The 20891-nt window shown below is 35.7% G+C and overlaps 1 protein-coding gene across 1 annotated transcript in view; it reads right to left on the bottom strand.

Moving 5' to 3' along the window:
• The window catches only part of LOC118439404 (neuroligin-1-like), a 114309-nt gene that overhangs the window by 68855 nt on the left and 24563 nt on the right, over nucleotides 1–20891 (bottom strand). Inside the window, exon 2 of the mRNA XM_035860688.1 lies at nucleotides 6661–7074. Coding sequence (XP_035716581.1) covers nucleotides 6661–6886 — 226 coding nt within the window. The 5' untranslated portion in view covers nucleotides 6887–7074. The remainder of the gene's footprint in view (nucleotides 1–6660; nucleotides 7075–20891) is intronic.

Raw genomic sequence — 20891 nt, 5'->3', positions numbered from 1 at the left:
AAATAATATTAGAAATGGATGCAAAATAAATTTATAGCCAAGTGGCTATATCTAGCCAAGACGCCGAGTTGTGAAAACTGTTTTTTGCAAGGAAATTTCGACACCGATTTATTTCAACAACGCTTTACGATAAGATTAGAGAAATTGTTTTGCTCGCATGTAGCACAAATGGGCGTTTTGGGCGAGAAAACTAAAAGTTTGATGAATTGCATCATTGCATGGATTTAATTATATACCACAAATAATCTTGCCGGTAGGGTAAACTACGTCAAAATTAATGATTACGTACCGGGTGCCGCTGAAATATCTTTTGGGCGGGAAAATTAAAAATTGAGAGATTGCCAGGAATTAGTAGAATTTAATTTTCCCGCTTAAAATTGATTTCTATTCACCAGATGCGCCATAGTCTATGTTCGAGCAATTTCCTCTCACGGGATAATTATTCATTGTCATTGCTGTCTATTTAAAGTCATTGTAAGGATTTTTGGTTTTCCCGCCCAAAATCGGCTCCTAAGGCGCTTTATGCGCTATAATCAATATTTGCGAGTTTACGTACTATTATGCAAGTATTACTCTATGCTTGTTTAACTTTTCATGCAATTACAATCATTTTTAAAATTCGGCGTGTTGGCTATTTTCGGCTATAAACATTGGTGGTTCGCCACAACTCAAAAATGCAAACTACAACTCAAAATACCTTCTTGAAAGGTTATTCACATCAATTTTCATAAAAAAGTGTCCAGAATAATTCCGGTGGGAACACCATTTTTTAATTCATGGCCCAGGAATTAACGTCATGCAGTAGATAAAAATTTCGGGCTCAAGGGAGGTAAAAATTCGCGGTTACTAGGGGTGAAAGGTATGAAAAAACTCGTCTCCTAGGGTTGAAGTGGTTAACCTTGCTTTATAACATTTCTGTTTTTCTGTACTAGTAACATGTGTTTTTGACATCGGTGACTTTCTCTACGAGCTACGTTTATTACACAAAGCTACACAACGGATATACTAGATGGGAAATTTTTAATCTAAACTGTTGGATTTTTATCATTACAAATAGTAAGACCCGAAATTACGCGTTACTATTATTAAACGCGTGTTACTCAACTTGGCGACATCAAGTTGTGAAGCTTGCAAAAAATTTTTCAACTCTAGTTTTTGATAGTTTTTTTTTTCGAATTGCTAACCCCCTACACACAATGTTTTGCGTGTATTTTGCAAATCTTCAGGTGGAAACAAATCTGAAAAACATAACATAAAAAAGGGTAGCGAGAGAAGTGATAGTAGTACAATCTTACTCTCACTTCTCTCGTTACTTTGCATTTAATTATATACTCAATAGTTCACAGCTTACCAAATCGGCGTAAAAATGACACCTTGTTCATCTCGGCCACTTTTTTCCAACTTACGGCAAATTTTTCTATTGTAGTGCCAACAGTACAAATAATTTGGTAGTATTTTATTACCAGACGGTGCCCACATATAGGGTTCTACTGGAATTGGTGACAAAAAATATCACCGCGTAGTAATAACAAAGTCTTACATTAATGTAGCGAGATTTAGGTTACCTAGTGGTACATACAAATATAGGAAAATCTGAAAATCTTACCCTCGCCACTCTACCTTATTGTTAAGAGTTTACTTCCTCTTCTTACAACCTCCGATTGTACATTCATATCCCAATCTCCTCAGAAACTTTGCTCAGTTTCTTATTTTTTACATTCGAATGTAAAATTGTGAGGAATGCATTCCTCACAATTACACTTTCTCCCCTGCCAAATAGGGATCAAAACCCAGAACTCACTCTCTCTGTCTCCTTGTGCGACTGCAATAATCATAATATCGCCATTATTACAACAATGCATACATCCTCAACTTTGCCGTCTGCTAAATCGCTCCACAAAATTGGATCCTGGCCATGACGACGAGATAAAAGATCCACCACCAGACCAGATGACAACGGCGGCAATAATCCTCAAAAGTGAGAGACTACTTTCTCCTCCATGCAGAAAATTCAGCATTTCTTTTTACAGAACCAACCCTCACCACGAGTATCCAGACGGCGGTTATGTATTTAAATCAACTTTTCTACTTTATGACAACCAATGTTCAAACTTTGTGGTTATGTTTCCTAAGGCTTATAAATCACAAAAATTTCAAAATATTTTTACAAATTGTTACATATATCTAGGTTTTCCCATATATGAATCTCTGAAAAATTTATAAATGTATATGTCTGGATTTTTTAATAGAGGCTATTCGCCGTACGCTTTGCGCGTTTAAAAATAGTCTCTTGTTTAAGAAATCAAACCATATATTTTTTTCAAAATACATAATGTGTATGTATGTATTTTGAAACGCAATATGTTAATTTTGCAAATAGTTCAACGACTTGAGGCGAATTTGTTTCTTAACAAATTTGGACATGAAAATATAACAGAATTAACTTCGGAAATACAAATTTTTCGAAAATTCTCATTTTTGTGTTTTTGTACGTACATAAATATTTTGTGACTTGGTATTTTGACCTTTATTCCTACTAAATATTGAACACCTATTTCAGGTAGTTTTCGTAAATACATAGCCGCACTCTGCCAATAACTTATTTGGTTCTTGGAGGGAAAATATCTCATCTCGTCACGTGGTTGGGGAAAAAGTTTGGCAGCGAGTGAAAGTCAAACTGTTATGGGTGCACATTTCCCTCCGGAGGAAAAGATTGCATCACTCATCCGATGCAAGTGAGGTAATTTTTGGCAGACTTTCACTCCCACTTGTGACTCAAAGTTTGAACAAAATTGCGTGGGTGGGGTATACTTTTTTGAACGGGATGATCTAATATTTGAGTAAGCTGGATTAGATTTTTTAGAAAAATGGAGTTCTAGTTTTAGATAGTTTTGGATATATTTTATATAATAGCTTAATTTAAAGTGAAAATTATTCAGCAAAAGGAGACAAGATTATGATTCAATCATAATCGATTACACAATGTGTAATCGATAAGTTGAAATTGTATCGTTTTTTTACCCGGGGGGAAGACCACGGAGATAAGTTAGATTAAATTTTACATAAACAAAGTTTTGTTTCTTAAACAATGTTGAACTTTTGTAGACAAAAGAAACTTGAGAATCAACTCTGAATTAAATTCTGGGACTTTTTTGCAAACAATTTTGCCCTGTTCTTATTGCTTTGTCAGCAGAACTTTATCTTTGTCAGGATTTTTACACAAATTTGATGTAAGTTTCCGTCTCAAGTTTGCAAAACAATGTCCAGCTCATAAAGAAATGGGTAAAGTAATGTGTACATCAATCTCCAAAACAAACATCAGTAGTTGCATCGATTCTTAATATCCGGTCCAACGACGTATTATCGTTCGAAGTTATAAAGCAATGCAATTCAGGACATTGGTCTCCAGGGTATATAAAAACATTGTGTTTCATGTACTAATTTAATTTCACGCCTACTTTTGTGCTAGAATTATACCGGTAACGGTTCTACCTACCGTAGGTGCTAAATCATCCCAATTTTATGAAGAATTTGGTAATGGCACAAAAATTATGCAATACTGGACATCGGCCTTAAGGGTTTGTAAAGAAAAATTTTGTTTCTCAAATTTAATTTCATACCTGATTTTGTTCTTGAATTGCAACATGCTATCTAAATTCATTACTCGAATAATTTCATTCCACTTAGGAGGGGAGGTTGTGTACTATCAACTCTCGGATCTCGATGCCCTTTGGATATTTTGTAGTGTCCCATGAATGAACAAGAACCCTGAAGTGGTTTAATGCCATGGCCACATTTGCGCCCGCCACACCCACTTAAAGGTTCCCAAAAATCGCTTTCACTCTAGCTTTCACTCATTCAAAATAACGCCAAACATCCTATTTTACTCCAATTTTCAAATTTCTTTCACCATTATACTCCCAGATAGTTGCTATCTTATATACAGCATCAAACTCAACTTTTTTGATGATTATCTCGCAGAAATAATTTGTTTTGTTGATTTCTACAACAATGCTCATTCAGAATTTTAAATTTTAAAAATACTAAAAATTTCGAAAAGTTGAGTTTGATGCTGTATATAAGAGATCAACTATCTGGGAGTATAATGGTGAAAGAAATTTGAAAATCGGAGTAAAATTGGATTTTTGGCGTTATTTTGAATGAGTGAAAGCTAGAGTGAAAACGATTTTTGGGAACCTTTAAGTGGGTGTGGCGGGCGCAAATGTGGCCATGGCATTAAACCACTTCAGGGTTCTTGTTCATTCATGGGACACTACAAAATATCCAAAGGGCATCGAGATCCGAGAGTTGATAGTACACAACCTCCCCTCCTTAGAATTACGAAAGGGCACAGAAATCATTCAATTACAAGGAAATTTGGCAACATTTGGTGAGGCAATCTGACCAAGAAAAATCATATATATATTTTTTACGCACATGCATAAATAGTACCTAGTCGGGTACGAAGTTCTTTGATAAACATTTTTTACTGCAGGAAAATAACGGATAAGAATTTTTAATCAAAATTTTTCATATGGATGCATAATATACCTGTGTATAATATAAAAATACTAAGTTTCCAAATTTCCTCTCCTGGAGTACACACACTTACAAAATCTGATGGTAAACTGATCGCTCGGATTACGCACAGTTTATTGTGAAAACTTCTCCTAAGCTTTGCGTAAATTTAAAAATGAAAATTAAAGAATTTGCACTAAGCAAAAATCATACATACCCCTAGCAAATAGAAAACGTCGAACATCTCGTCCCCTAAGTTTGTGATGGTTTGGATTTGAATTAATCTCCTGGAGAAACTGAAACAGTTTTTTTCTCTAGAAAGGGTTGCAGTGCAAGCCAAGAATTACATTACCGAAGTTGCCAAACTTATTGTAAAACCTTTGATGTCCGGGGTATTGAGAAATAGAAACTGAACTTCTTAAAAGGATCAGCCATATTGTGCAAAAATTGTCGAAAATTGACTCTGACCTCATTTCATCGATTTTATTTGGTCACAAAAATGCCATCGGTAATAGCAGACCTTAATCATCTAGATTATGACTTGCGGCTTAAAATTGAGACCATGGCCTTCTCTAAAACTTCCACTGATGCAGAAGTTCTGAAATTTTGTTTCTCCACGCTTGTGACCATTTTCCGGTAGAAACCGCGCGTGCTCCAAGCGACCGGCCGTCCATCAGATTTATCAAGCGTGTGTACTCCAGGAGAGGAAATTTGGGAACTTAGTATTTTTATATTATACACATGTATATTATGCATCCATATGGAAAATTTTTATTAAAAATTCTTATCCGTTATTTTTCTGCAGTAAAAAATGTTTATCAAAGAACTTCGTACCCGACTAGGTATGGCTAAATTGTATGATATATTATGCAGTTTCCAATCTCTTCGTTCAATGGCAAAAATGCTCTAAAAACGCAGAAAACACATGTCAATTCCTGACATAAAAAACACGACACGAAAAAAACGGGTTTGGAAACCCTGAGAATGAGTTTCGTCCTGTAAATGATCCTCCATTCCAGCGGACAAACAGTCGTTAGGAAGATGACCCAAAACCAACAAAGTAAATGTTTTGGCGGACCATTTCCTTCTTGTCGTGATTATGTAACGGAGCCGTCCTTTTTCCGCTAGTGGCCCACAATCCATCCTTCAAATGGTGGATGCATTTTCATGCCAACAGGAACAATTAACGTTTTTTGCACTGTTTACAATTTTTTGTGTAAGTATCTACACACTAAATAATTTGTTATCGGGGCACGAGTATTGAAATTTACCAATTACAGTGTTATTATACCGGCTTGGTGCACTTCTTTGGTTCGTAATAATTTAGTAGTATTTTTTACCAACTCGATTGACATAATCAATTTAATGACCCTAAGGCTAATAAATGGAATGGAAAAATATTTTTAAACTTTATCGAAAATTCACCTGTCACAATTTTTACATAATTATTCGAACTACAGTTTACCAACAACAAAACAGTTTGTTATATACCAAATCCACATTTTTAGTGTAACGAAATTTAGTAAGCAAATATTGTTCCACTTGTGCAAAGTAGCACATCAAAATTTATCCCTGCAAAAAATCCATTTCGCATTCCATTTGAAATCCAATCCTCACAAATTTCACAAAAGCAAAATCCCACTTAAAATCAATTCCTCCAAAACAACAACTTTTCCTGATCCACTCTTTCACTTTCAGGATGAATCCGACTCTTCGTATTTATTCCGCTGATAACAAAATCCTCTTTCTTCCCAAAAACAAAGCTCAACTAAAGGCAGACACCTCAGAAAATTCTCCTTCTGAAATCCATCCGTCCAATATCTCGAGATCATTACAACTCCGTAAAAAAGTTAAGTCGTCTTTAAGATCAGCATTCCTAACTTTTCAGCTTTCTCCGACTTTCTCCTGGAATAAGGCGCACGATAGATTTCGCTCTTCTGGACCCGGCTCAAATTACTTTCTCGCTCAAAAATCCGGCGAAATTGCCACTTCATTCATTACACAAAACTTTCTTGACGACTTTCTCCTCGCGATTCATTATCAACTCCTTGACGGTGTCGATCACTGGTAGGCAAGCAATTTAATTAGCTCGACAACTTCCCTTTTCGTCAGAAAAGTTGTAAAGAAAAGTGGAAAAATTACCCAAATGTCGCGCCGAGCTGGAGCTGAACTGCAACCGGACACCTTTCAAAGGTCCATATTTCGTCGTGACGATGGGTGACGATGACGATGACGACGCGGAGTGAGACTCGGTCCAGAGGAAGGTGAGGAGCACGAGGAGGACGGGAGCGAGGGTGGTTTTCGAGGTGAGAGTCTTACAGTGACCTCGCCGTCGTGCTGAGGTCACGGCCCAAGAGAAGCTGACCATGTCCAAGCTCGCATCGTCCAGGGACGGGTGTCGAGATGGAGGTTGGAAATTGGGGGGAAATGACAGGTGTAGAAGTTTCACTGGGGCACTTTCACTGCACAAATTTTTTAGAATTTTGAAAATATATATCACAATTTGTAGAAATTTTTTAATCCCACAAGTCCAAGGGTGGCTTTAGTTTGGAAAATCTGTAATTACATAAACACAAATATTAGTCAACTTCAGCGGGTCAGGAAGATCTGTAATAACATTTAATTAATATTCATAAAATTTGTTATATCGACGCAAAAGTATGAAATTCCAATAAAATAATTTACTGCGGTTTCCGTTTTAAATTTCCGCATCGTACTTTTTAAATCCGAAATCGAAAGCAAACTTTCAGCCGCGTGCCATATTCAAGTTAGATGGCCAACCCGGGATTATCGTTTTTTGGAAAACTGCGGGCAATCATTTGCGGACCGTCATGTGCTGAACTTCATCTGCGGACGTAAACATTTTGCGGATATGACTATATTATTATTCGCAGAATGCCGGACACCGTTGGAACTTTTCTGTTTTACAACGTCTACAATATTGTGAAACCATAGGTTTCCAAAATTGTATTATTCTTGGAACTTGAGGGCGAAAGTATTTGTAAAACATACTTATCACTCTCCGGTGTAAGAAATTATTTCCAGTCTGGGAACAAATTTGAATTGGGTTCACAATTATTGTTAAAACCTCTGGGAAAATAATTTTTACCAAGTCGGTAGTAATCATGCAAAAGATACTATGATTTTTGCGACCATATGTAAAATTTAGCCGGGGAATCAGATTTGCAAATACGACGGAGAAGACACGGCACAAATGGATTCGGCTTGGCGTTAGTAATGATGGCACACGTGTCATGTACACGTGTCAAATTTGGAAACTTTACACTTTCAATAATTGATTAAAGTTTGATCCTTTGCGGTGATAGATGGACTAGAAAATCTGTAACTGGAAAATAAATAAAAATTGTTTGTATTTCAACGCATTTTATGATGTACTTTACTTTACTTATAATTTTTAAAAAGTAGAGACATCGATTAACCATTAAAACCTCATCGATATTTGTCTTTAGTGCAATTAATACATTATCATTAGAAATAATACTGAAGAATCTGTGGCCCAGTAAGGGATACTAATTTTTCTTCCTTTTTTAAAAAACGGCATTAAAATTCAACCTTGGGAATTTTTATTTTTCATCAATAGAATTTCTAATCTACTTATGAACTCATGCGACTAATAATATTTTTGTCAGTAATTTAACATGCACACTTTCCGGGAAGGGTGGACAGTCCTCTCTTCAGGTCTCATTGTCCGTGAGCAGATATGTACATTATGTCACCTTTGATAATTTATTTACTGACATAAAAATCAAGTCAATATGACGAGCACGACAGCTATGAAGATCTAAATTTTAGATCATAAATACGACTCTACGTGGTACGAAAGTTCGCCGAACTATGCTTTCTCTCTTGCAGTATTTACAACGGGAGAAACAATAGGATTAATTTACAACATAGGAATTTCTTCTTCCCGGTCGGCCATTTTACGGGCAAGACGATTAAACTTTCTCCAAGTTTCGAGTCTCATCCAATCCCTGGATCTACAGGTAGGTCCTCGTAATTTCTTCCCACTTTCTCTCTCGCCAAAGTAGTAATATCATTACCATTTCGGTTCTCTTGGTTTGGTGAAAATTGGAGACACAAGAAATTACTTTGTCCTCCTCGTCCACCTACCAAACAAGTTTACAAGATTACGCGTTACATCGTCGAGGAGAAACCCAAACAACGAAATAATCCGGCCTCTTAAAACGAGACGAGTACTTTGGGACGACGAAATGTACAACAGTTTCATTTCACTTTCACTTTGTTCTTATTTCGGGGAAAGTGAGGTGTAATGATTAAAAATTTATTTTGGGGAGAGGAAATTTGGTCAAGTCCACTTTAACTAGTGAAAGTTAGTACGCACATGAATTAATTGACACTGTATGTTCCAAATGGTATTCTATGGTATTCCAAATGTGAATTTAGTGGTGAATAGTTTGTTATTCTTTAGAAGAGAAAACTTTAAGTCAAATCTTTAAGTTTGCACATATTTTTACACACTTGTAAAAATCTTGAAAGCAAATTATAAAAATTTTGATTAAACAACAACCACGACCTGCAATTAATTCGTTTCACGATTTAATAAAGCATAATAATTATGCCGTTAATCTTTGCCAAATGTGAAAACGACATGCAAAAAAACAGAATACAATATTGTATACAGCTTATTGCAGCATAAACATTGGTAGTGTGCAACATAAAATATAAAATGTAGGAAAAGTTGCAAATATGAGATTGCAAGACCCAAAATCTTCCCAAATTGTATGCCCTGTCTGATTTTCGCATGTTTGTCTGATTTTTTCTTTACCAACACTCATCCGACAGGGGGTAACTTTTCTGCTTAATATGATTGCACCTTGCGTTGGATTCCATTAGGCGGAAGTGTTTTCCTGGAATTACGCTTAATTTCATCACGTTCACCCCCGTTAGTGAAGTGGCGAAAGCTTGCAAATTTAGAGATGAGAAGCATCCCGAAGCATGAGTCGGAGTCCTCTGTATTTAATCCGGGATATGAAGTGTATGAAGTGTACTTATTTTTCAAAAACTGATTTCTCCAAGTACATGGCAAACATGGAATTATTGGTTACATGTCTTTTTTTGCACCTGTCACATTAATTAATTTGTCATCAATTGACACTAATTTGGTCAAAATCTGAGAGCATACGCTGAGAAGCAGCCATTGTAAGTAAACCATATTTGCTGATAGTGTGTAGCAATGAAAACCAACTGTTTTAGGGAGAAAGGATCGCGAGAGACTGAAATATACCATCGATTCAGTCCTCGAAAGCTTACCTAAAGCTTTCTCTGATTAAATACCCTCCATTTCCACTTACACAAGAAGACAAAACCGCAGCAACTACACAGCGGACCCACTCAACCAACCAGAAGGGGGACCGTGCAGAAAGGATGCATCCTCAACTTCATCCAAATCCGATACAAATATCACCGTTTTGTATATATAATTCGGTGAGAAATATTAATCAAATCAGCAAATTTATAAGAATTCCTTGTCCGAATTTTTTGTAAAAACAATGCAAAAAAATAAACGTTTTAAAGATGTGACCTTCATTTTAATTGTCACCTCGGGAAATCGATAATGTCCCAATAATTACGAAAATTTAATTTTTTGTGTTATTGTTTGTGTTATTTTGTTTCTTACAAAAATAACAACTTTCTACTCAGAAAAACTTTTAAAGGCTATGACAAAAACTGTTTCATAATTTCCATTTAGGTTTCTTTGATCTAATTTCGATTCTATTGTTCCCCTCAGAAGGATAAAAACGACATTAATTATTTATTACGTGCTATTTTCTTTTCCGCTTTGATGGTGATAGCGTCGTAACAATAATTGCGGGTTGAAGTTTAAAGAGTTCTCTTTAATTTGTGAGCGGCTCAATTTAAAATAAAACAGTTTTACTTCTTCTCTTATTTCCTACTTCAAAAGGATCAATTTGGTTTGAGACGTAATTTTGAGATGGAAATTAGAAAGTGGTTCGTATCGATTTATTTTGTAACTGGTTTGCCTCAAAGGAACAAATGGACAGATTCACGCCAAAAAAATAAATTTATGTAGGACAAAAAATCGGGTAAAATGGGTATGAAATTCAATACCGATTTGGTAATGGTGAAATCCCGCATATGGCTGTATTTGTATTCACCCTTTTAAATTTCTATATATAACTAACATTTGAAGAAAAAATACATTTCAAATTCTGAAGATGATTCTTCTTTTATGTAAAAAAATTCACCATCTGAAAAAGTTTACTTGTACTTAACGCCGGTTTAGTATTTTTGATACAAATTTGCACCCAAATTAAATAAATAGGTTTTTAGCTGATTCTCTTTGTAAGGTAATTTTAAACATGATACAGAATTGTGGATTTTGCGAGGTCGGCGAAGCCGACTGAAGCAAAATCCAGATTTTGTGATTCTTCCGGAAACGGAAGACATCACGGAGACAGTGGGTAGTGGTTCAGCCTGGTATCAGGGAGACACTACTTTTCTGCCATCTTCAAAGCAAAAAAGCAAACTTTTCCTTCGTACCCACTCCACCACCATGCATGCTCACCCGTCTTCTTCACAGTATTCAAAGCGCGAATCGACTTATCCTATGGGGATGGGGGGCGGGCCGTGACGTCTTCCGTTTCCGGAAGAATCACAAAATCTGGATTTTGCTTCAGTCGGCTTCGCCGACCTCGCAAAATCTACAATTTTATTTCTCCTTCCGTCTCCGTCAACGTCACGGAGACAGTGGGTAGTTATTCAAAGCAAGTCGATGAGCAAAATATGTCAACAATAACGATTCATAAGTCGATTTACAAATTAATTTTATTTAATAGCAAGATTTAATGTTAATTTGATTTACATCATGAGTTATAAATAATAATAAAAACGACTTAATTTATTTACTACTTAATACAGTAATAGCAAATTTGCATTCGTCAACAATTGGCCTATTATAATATCTAGCAAAGACCGAAGACGATTTAGTCCAACCAACCCTTCTTAAAATTGTATCTACACTGAGACCACTTTTTGCAGCTTTCGAGGTGGAAGCATGCCTAAAACTGTGTGCCTTAAAATTGCTAGCATCAATACCTGATGACTTTAGTACTCCAACTAACCATCTACTCAGAGTTTGAGATCCAACGGACCCATGTGGCTTCACAAATGAAATAAATAACTTATCAATCTCTTTCCTAATTACTCTTGTACGTTTTACATACTGGGACAAAGCTTTAACTGGACATAGCTCTAATTGTGAGAACGTTGGAATAATTAGTACAGGGTTACTCCTGGTAACACTTGAAGTTTTAAGCCTATCTGAAATCATAATTTGGACCGCTTCTCCGAAATGAATATTTTTAATCTTAATACTTGACAAGGTTTGGACCCGCTGACCAGTACTTAATGCTTAAGGCTAATAATTTAAACGACAAGTCCTTGAGTGAGCAAGTTTCGGTTGTAATATTCTTTTAAAAACTCAGGACTTTATCAGGGTCCCATGTGATATTGTACCTAGGTTGAATTGGCCTTAATCTACTAATACCTTTCAATAAATCTACAATCAATCTATGCTCACCAATCGCTACACCATCAATTTTACCATAACTTGACGATAAGGCCGACCTAGCCGTATTAATTGTATTATAGCTTAAGCCCTTATCATATAAACTAGTAAGAAATTCTAAATAATGCTCAACAATCTTTTCCTCTGGTGACCAATTATTATCTTTGCAAAAAGTCTTCCATTTTTCTAATGATGAGTTGTACTGCGACCAAGTTCCTTTTGATTTTGACGCCTCCAATAACTTCCTAACTGAGTTTGATACTTTTAAACCGTTCCATATTTTCCCGATAGCACTGCTGCCATGGGCGACATTTTGTTGGTTAGACTGATGTAACAATTTCTGAAAGGATCAAAAAGTAAACTCTTATTAGGACCCAGTATCACAATCTCGGACACTGCTAATTTTTTAAATAATGGAAACCAAGGCTGTGTTTCCCAGTTAGGAACTACCAAAGTTACGTCAGAATTGCCGCATTGAATTTTTTGAATAGTCCGTGTAATCAAATTAAACGGTGGAAATGCATATGATCCACTTTCCCATGTATACGAAAAAGCATCAACCCCTTCAGCGTAAGGATCGGGCAGATAAGAGTAAAACCTTGCACACTGTCGCGTCGCATACGACGCAAAGAGATCAATTTTAAAACTGCCAAACTTACTCTGCAAGAATTTGAAATAATTCGGTGCTAACATAAAATCTGAAGAATTTCTCCTATCCCTTGACTAACGATCTGCAACAACATTTGCTTTCGTATTGATATATGTCGCCGTTAAATAAATATTATTTTCTTCTGCCCATTGCCAAATCTGTTTAGAAATTGTGTGCAAATCTAAAATACAGCCACCAAACCTATTTACATAACATAAGGTAGTTGTGTTATCCACTCTCAATAAAATGTTCTTATTCTTAACTTTAATCAATGACTTTAAACCGTAGAAAACAGCATACAACTCTAAAATATTAATATGTTTTGGAAAAAAATCAGCAGGCCAGTCGCCCTTAGTTTCAACTCCCGAGCATTCAGCCCCCCAACCTTGAAGCGATGCATCGGTGAACATGACATAATCATAATTCATAACTTTATGAAGAGAACGGCTACTACGTGGTAAAATATTCAACCACCATAATAAGTCTTGTTTAGCTTCATCTGATAAAATCACCTTTGAATTATAATTGTTATTATTTAAAACCAAAGCCGAAATCTTTTCCATTTCAAGTTGTCTCGTGTACAATAAACCTACTTTTGTCGCTGGCACGGCCGAAATTAATGACCCAATTAACTCGGCTAATTTTTGGATTTTTAAATTCTTGCAATTTAACACAGCACGACATTTTTCTAATAATATTGATGACTTATCATCCGGAAGTCTCAAAACCATATCTGAAGAATCAATCATGAAACCCAAGTATTTAACAATTTTGGAAGGAATCATCTGAGACTTTTCCACATTAATAGTAAATCCTAAATTTTCTAACAATGAAATCACAACTCGCAAATTAGTTCTGCACTCGTCATGTGTCCGACCGAGAATTAAAAAATCGTCCAGATATGCACCTAATCAAATTCCTTGAGATCTCAATCTAGCAACAATAGGTTTTGTCAATTTTGTATATAAATATGGGGCCAGGCACAAACCAAACGGAAGGCACGTGTAACAATAAAGAGTTCCCTTCCATCTAAATTTCAAGTATTTTTGACTATTTTGACTAATTGGAATGGCGTGATAAGCATCCTTCAGGTCAATGACTGACATAAAACAATCTGTAAATATTAAATCCGAAGCTGTCCTAATTGTTTCCATTTTAAAATGTGGGCAATCCATAAATTCATTTAATTTTTTGAGGTTTAAAATTGGTCGCCTCGTACCATCTGGTTTCGGTACAGTGAAAACGGTTGACACAAACTGTCCTTCCTCCATTTCGGACTTACTAATAGCACCAGTTTTCAACAACTTTCTGACACTGTCTTCTATTAATTGTTCATCGATAACTGAATATTTTGGGGAAGTTGGTTCGAAAACTTGGAAAGGAGGTGATTTAAATGGGATTTCATAACCCTGAACTAACATATTCACAAATTTATCCGGAGTTAAATTTTTCCATTCCTTAATATACTTAGATAACCTACACGCTTTTATGATTACCAAAGATTTCAGTTTCGGCTCGGTCGATATGGTTGACTGTTTCTCCACCCCAGAGACGGTTGCGATTGACGGTACGATGGTCGATATTGCCCGTTCCCCCGGGGTTGAAACCGTGGCCGGAACGGGCGTTGGTAGTTTAAAGAAGAATAATTTTGTCGACTTGTCCCTGGGCGATTATATGGATGAAATCGATCGCCTCCTGGAACTGATGTATTTTTCATCAAGCTGGATGTAGTCTTTGATTCCTTCAAACTTTCACTTAATTCACTCCCAAATAGCCATTCAGACTGAGGAACCTAGTTAAGTTTATGGAAACTCATCGTGAAATCCTTCTAGTACTTAATTATTTCATTGTCATTCATTATAAAAATCTGGGTTCAAATATCGTTTCAAATCCATTTTCCTGTTAGAATTGACTTGTTGAGACTGGTCTCCTAGCACATTTGCAGCATCTATGGCAAGTTTCACAATGGAGCTGACGACCTCATTCGGGATTTGACTTTTCCGAATTAAGACTTGACTCGTAATAATTGATAACGCCGATAGACCCACGCTTAAAGCTTGCTGGGACTGCTGTTGTTTAACATCCTGTAAGCGGGCCTGGGAGGGAATTATTTTCCAAATCTCGTTGTTAATCTTGGGAGGAGAAAATTGTTTACAATTTGACGGTGTTTTTAAGGTTTCTCGTAATTTAGCCTTGGATTCTTTCGACAGTTGGCGACTTATCGTCTTGAGGAAGCTTTCCGCCACATTTTGTGAGATCTCAGGACCTAGGTCGGCTCCTTTTTCAATATCTGCCAGCAATTCCTCAATTTGGCACATATTCCCATCTATTTGCAATTCATTATTTCATTCAATATATCTGTGTCTGTATTTTGCATAATAACTGTAAATTTTTACCATCATCTTTGGATCTTAAATTTCCGAGTAATTTGTCGGCCTCATCCTCGTCCTCACTTTGGCCAAGTGACCAATCTCTTTTCCCTTCGTTACCAGCTTCATTTAAACTCTTTGTATTTAAAGCTTCCTCGAGCTCTTGTATTTTTGCCTCGTGAGTTTTGACTTGGTCTTGCAGTTCTTTGGTACTCGTACTCTCCATTTTAAAACTTGAGTAGAAAAGATAACAGAAAATGTAAAATTATATTACCAATCACACAGGATTTGGTATGAGCCGTTTTCCTCATCGAGGGAACGTTGGCTTTAAAATAAAGTTATTTTGTCTTCATTCTCAATTGAACATAAAAACTTAAATCCACGCACCCCAAGTATGATAAGCGCTTACCTGATGTCTCAGCTCCTTTATTGACCGATGGGTGGGTGGATGGAGTTGGGTGGAGTCCTCAATTTATAATTTAATCAGAATTCCATGAGCTATTAAAATTTTACGGTATCTCCCTGCTTGCCAGAAAAGAACTGTGAAGAAGACGGGTGAGCATGCATGGTGGTGGAGTGGGTACGAAGGAAAAGTTTGCTTTTTTGCTTTGAAGATGGCAGAAAAGTAGTTTCTCCCTGATACCAGGCTGAACCACTACCCACTGTCTCCGTGACGTTGACGGAGACGGAAGGAGAAATAAAATTTAATGTAAATCACCCACCACGGAATTCACCGGAATTTACCCCAGTAATTTCCGGGGTGAATTCTCGCAACGGATTCGTAGATACGTAACATTTGGATAAATCTAACAAGGGACACTCATGACCTGTCGTTTGAGTCCAGGGTGGTAACTATGTTTTTTAGAATCTGCTAGGACCCCAGATGAAGGATTCATTCATATTTCCGTGTAAAACTCATATTTGGCGTCATGCCATGGCGCCAAATTCGCCAAATTTGAATGTTTTTATTTTTGAAACCGCCAGAACTTTTGAAATCCTGGACGGATTTTAAAAATTTTTGGCAAAAATCATGACAAGGAGTTAAACTTTCGTATTCCATGAAATTTTTTCCAAAATTATCGCTTTTAACTTTTCGAAAAATTTCGTAATTTTCTTAGAAATGGGGGTTCGTCGAAAAAATGCTAAAAATATCTCAAAAATTAGAAATTATTTTTTTTTATTTTTTTCTCAAAAATTTTGACTTTTGTGGTCATTTTAAGCATAAAATTTTGAAAATCCGACATAAACTACAAAAGTTATGAGGGTTTGAAATTGGTCGAAAATGCAAATTTCTAAGTTTGGCGCCACGCCATGGCGCCAAATATGAGTTTTACACGGAAATATGAATGAATCCTTCATCTGGGGTCCTAGCACAGAATATAGATTCTACCAGAAGAATCGATCTTATGTATTCGAGTGACGCTTATGGAAGAACGGGGAGAGCCAACCAAATAACTCGGTGTACATTTGGCCCACCTGGGGGATGGCACCTCCGCATCATCATCATCACCACACCTCCTCGCATCAAAAAATGAGGATAAAAGCACATAGGTGGCGGTGGCACCCCAATTTGTGCACCAGAACACACCCTCGTAGAGCATCAAATTTGTGGAGACGCGGCTCAGAATGGTGTGTCAGTGTTCGTCAGTGTTGTAAATATTCACGGTGCAAATATTTAGTGTCCTTTTCGCCTCGAAATACATTTGGAGCTCGCCCTTTGTTATGCTTCTTGTTTCGGCACTATTTAAATTTCTGGACGAATTCACAGATGAGAGCCGTGTTTTCAAGTGGTCTGCAAATAGTGACGAATTGTTGACTTCCGTTCGAGAGATTGTCACCCCGTTGTCGTCCTGTCCACTAAAAAGACGACAAAGCTGAACTGATTTGGGACGCAGTATAAAATTAGTTTGGTGTAAAATTTAAATTTTAGAGGAATTTTGATTCGCTAAATTTAATTTTGAACTTTTTTTTACAAATTGTTAACCAGGAAAATATGAAATTTTTTAAATATGTTCTAAATTGAAAAATTAAGGTAAAATCTACCAATAATTTCAGACGTTTGAAATTTTGCAATTTCATAAAGTCAAAAGTATTTATTTATGGAATTATATATTATTATTGCAACACTAGATTAAGTTGGCCCATTTTTAGTTGAATTTGGTAAGTAGAGCTAGCATACTTCTTTTGAAAATTGGTGAAAACCGCTACGATTTCGGGATTACAACATGTACAGTTGGTAACAATCTTGCCAAACTTCCAAGTTCGCCGGATTTTTAAACGACAAGAAAGTGAAAGTCAAACGGCAACTCGGAACGTGTACCTGTTTCATTTTATCGCTCATTTCCACGTCCAATTCTTAACTACGACACTCACACGATGCAGTTTGAATCAATGGTTATTATACAATTTTATTGTGCGTTATTGGGAGTGAAGGTTATTGGGAGAACGCATTCCTTGTTTTCACAGGAAATACGTATGCAATACTATGAAAGTTTTTCAATTACTTTATCTACGTCACAAATTCTATCGAAATTGCTGAAATTCGAAAAAATTATAAAAAATGAAAAACAAATTTAAAAAATCAGATTGCAAAAAATGCATCAATGAAAAATTAAGTCTTTCCGACACATTATAATATTCAGTACTTTTAGAATAGAAACATATACAAACGTATTAATGTACCTAATTATAATCAATTATTGCAGAGCTGGCGGTCTTGATTGACATTTTCACCAAATTAGTGGATAATAAATTAATATGTTGCAAAATATGATTTGTGTTAAATTATCAAAATTGGACAAATTGAAAATTATGCGTAAAGAACCCCTACACCTGGAAACCATAATCATTTGCCAAAAGTTAATAATAATCCAAATCGACTTTAGCGAATTACAATAATTACCCAGGTTTCTTTGTATGAGTAATTTTCATGTAAAAAATTGGATTTATTTACAATTTACACAATTAGGCTATTAAATCAATCCCTTTACGCATGGTTCTTTAATAAATATTCTCAATTTTACAAAATTTCTATCCATCTAACTAAACCAAACCGTTCCCCATTTTTTCAAAAATTATTCCCGAGTAAAAATGCAATACAAACAAACCCAGGCCAGAACATTACAGAAACCGAGCAAAAAGTGGCTTTGAACCCATTCCAAGACAAAAAGGGTATCTTCTCCTCGCACATTTATGAATATTCATATCGTGCCACTTTCTCCTCGCATAAATTGTTACGTTCACAAAAAAGTTAAAAGTTTCCATTTTCCATATTTTTCACTTTAGCGGAATCTCACATGGCTCACTTTCACTCTGCCCACTTAAGCACTTTCCCCACTAACGGGCAACAATTAAATGGCTTAATCTTCCCTAAGTAAAGTAATGAAATTGTTGCGCCTGAATTCCACAGGGCAAAAGATCAGTCTTTTTCTCGAAAAAGTTCTTATACTTGAGATCGGAATGTTCCCCAAAGGGAGGAACAAACATGGTGGTAATTGAGGAGTAAAAATAACTTTCTTTGACGTGATTTTTGGCTGAAATCAGATTAAGGATTAAATTTGAGTAGAATGTTTGAGTGAAAGTATATAAAACAACACGTGGTAATTTGTAATCATTGTTAATTGATTATTATTTTGAGAAGGTCGTGGTAAGAATGGCACGTGGAATTGATAGACAAAATGAAATGGGCTACCTTTCACTAACTTCTTCGGCTATTTGTAAATATTCGATCTTTTTTGGAAATGTTGTAAGAAATTTGACAAGTTTCGAGTAAAAGTTATATGTTGCCGGGTTCAATTTAAATGGCAACGTTTATAGCCAGTGATTCTGTAAATGTTTTTTTTAGCATACTGCTAAATATATCTGCTTCAAGATTAATTCATCAATGTCCGCCACAAATTGCTCATCTAATATAAATTAGTGTTATAAAATTCAGACAATAAATTATTTTGACTTTGTAAAATGACTTATTTGCCAATTTTTTATTATGATTAAGGTATTTTTGTTGAACAAAGTTTTTGAAGATCGCTCAAATAATTCGCCTGAAATTAACATTAGTAATTTAATCTTATAATAAAGTTACAAAAATTTATTAAAAGCCACTCCACAAACAATAATTTCCACCGGTTGCATAATTATTTCCTAAAATCTGACTACCTCCTTTCGCTCCTTTCAAAATAGTCAATTAGCAGCTGCTGTTTAATTTCACGGTTTACTTGGTCCCATTAAAAATTCCTACTTTACATAACTCGCACCCACACAAATAGCCAAACTTACTGGACAATATTCAATTTTTGGTGCACTTTTACAGTTTTACTATTCTAAACGTCGTCCGAAAATAAATTTTAATTTTCCACTTTCACCCAGCTTGAGTACCACTTCACATTTCTGCTGGAAAATCCAGTGTGGGAATAACTTCCACACATTTTGGAGAGCATGAGGAGAAGATACAGCATTAAATTTGGCCAAATTACCCAGCCTAACGAGATAATTAGTCAGGCTGGTGTCTCCCTCAGTGTGTTAGAGCGTCTCCTCGGTTGAAATTAAGTACACGAAATGGGTGAAAACGGGATTTATTCCTATTTTCTCTCATAGATTGTAAATATTTGGGTAATCACAAAAGGTATGACGTATAAAGATATGTATATTTTGTGTAGATTTTACAAATTTAATTTAAAAATTCGCTGGACATTAGTATTTCCTTGTTAATGATTCTGTAGTAGAAGGTTAATAATAGCGTCACGCTATCACGCATTTGGTAAGAGTTTACCAGTTTAGTAGCTACTTCAAAAATTCGTGAGAAATTAATACTACGCTCTAAACAATTCGACAACAAAACTGTCAACTGTATTATAAGTAATTCATGGGTGGTCATGTGGTGGTCATGTTTTTGTTACCAAATTACCAACTTGGTAAGAAGTATTTACCATTAGACCTTTAACTTACGGTAAATACAAGTCTACCATAATTACCCACGATTTTGGTAAAATTTACTTTAATTTTGACCAGGGCGAAACAAGTACGCACTGCTCAGGACTGGCGTGTGGGTGGATTTTTGGACTTTCACTTTGGCAGCGAGTGGGGAAAGTAAGTGGTAATTAATTAATGGGGCGTACAGAGAAAACCTTCGCATCAGGAAAAGTTAGAGCCAAGTGGGCAACTCCATAAGCCCAATAATTACCCTTCTCATCTTCTCGTTATTAATAAAAACACTGCTATGCTCATACTTTCACTTTGCACTTAACAGTGACTGCAGACCTTGAGCACAACAATGGTTGAATTCGAGTAAATCGTTAATTTTGGTAGCTTTGTCTCATTTTTGCATCGTGTACGAAAATTTAAATGTTGTCCTTCTAATGGCAGATGAATAAGAAAATGTTATTTCATACAAATAAAATTAGACATGGAGATAAAATCAATGAGAATTAAAATTATCAGTCAATAATAATTCCAAAATTTTAAAATTTTTCTGGACAAAAAACAATTTTGGTAAGAATTTTGAAAATCGTGAATTTGGGTAAATTCTGTAATATGCAAGTATTTTCTACCTGTCGCTAAATTCTATTCTACTATATTTCAATTCGAAGTATAAAGAAGGCGTAATTTCTTGCCTTGAAGCTGCTCTTGCGATTTACGTTTAAAATTATCGAAATTAGAGAAAAATTTGCAATCTAAAGTATTTGAGTATGCGTTGCTAAATTTACAAAAATTCAAATTATGGCTCAACAATTATTATAAAATCTGAAAATTAAAAGCTACTGTATATTCATGAGAACCTTTTCCCTAC

The sequence above is a fragment of the Folsomia candida genome, unplaced genomic scaffold (genome assembly GCF_002217175.1).
Source record: "Folsomia candida strain VU population unplaced genomic scaffold, ASM221717v1 Fcan01_Sc035, whole genome shotgun sequence".
Lineage (NCBI taxonomy): Eukaryota > Metazoa > Arthropoda > Collembola > Entomobryomorpha > Isotomidae > Folsomia > Folsomia candida.
This window is presented reverse-complemented; position numbering and strand designations above follow the sequence as displayed.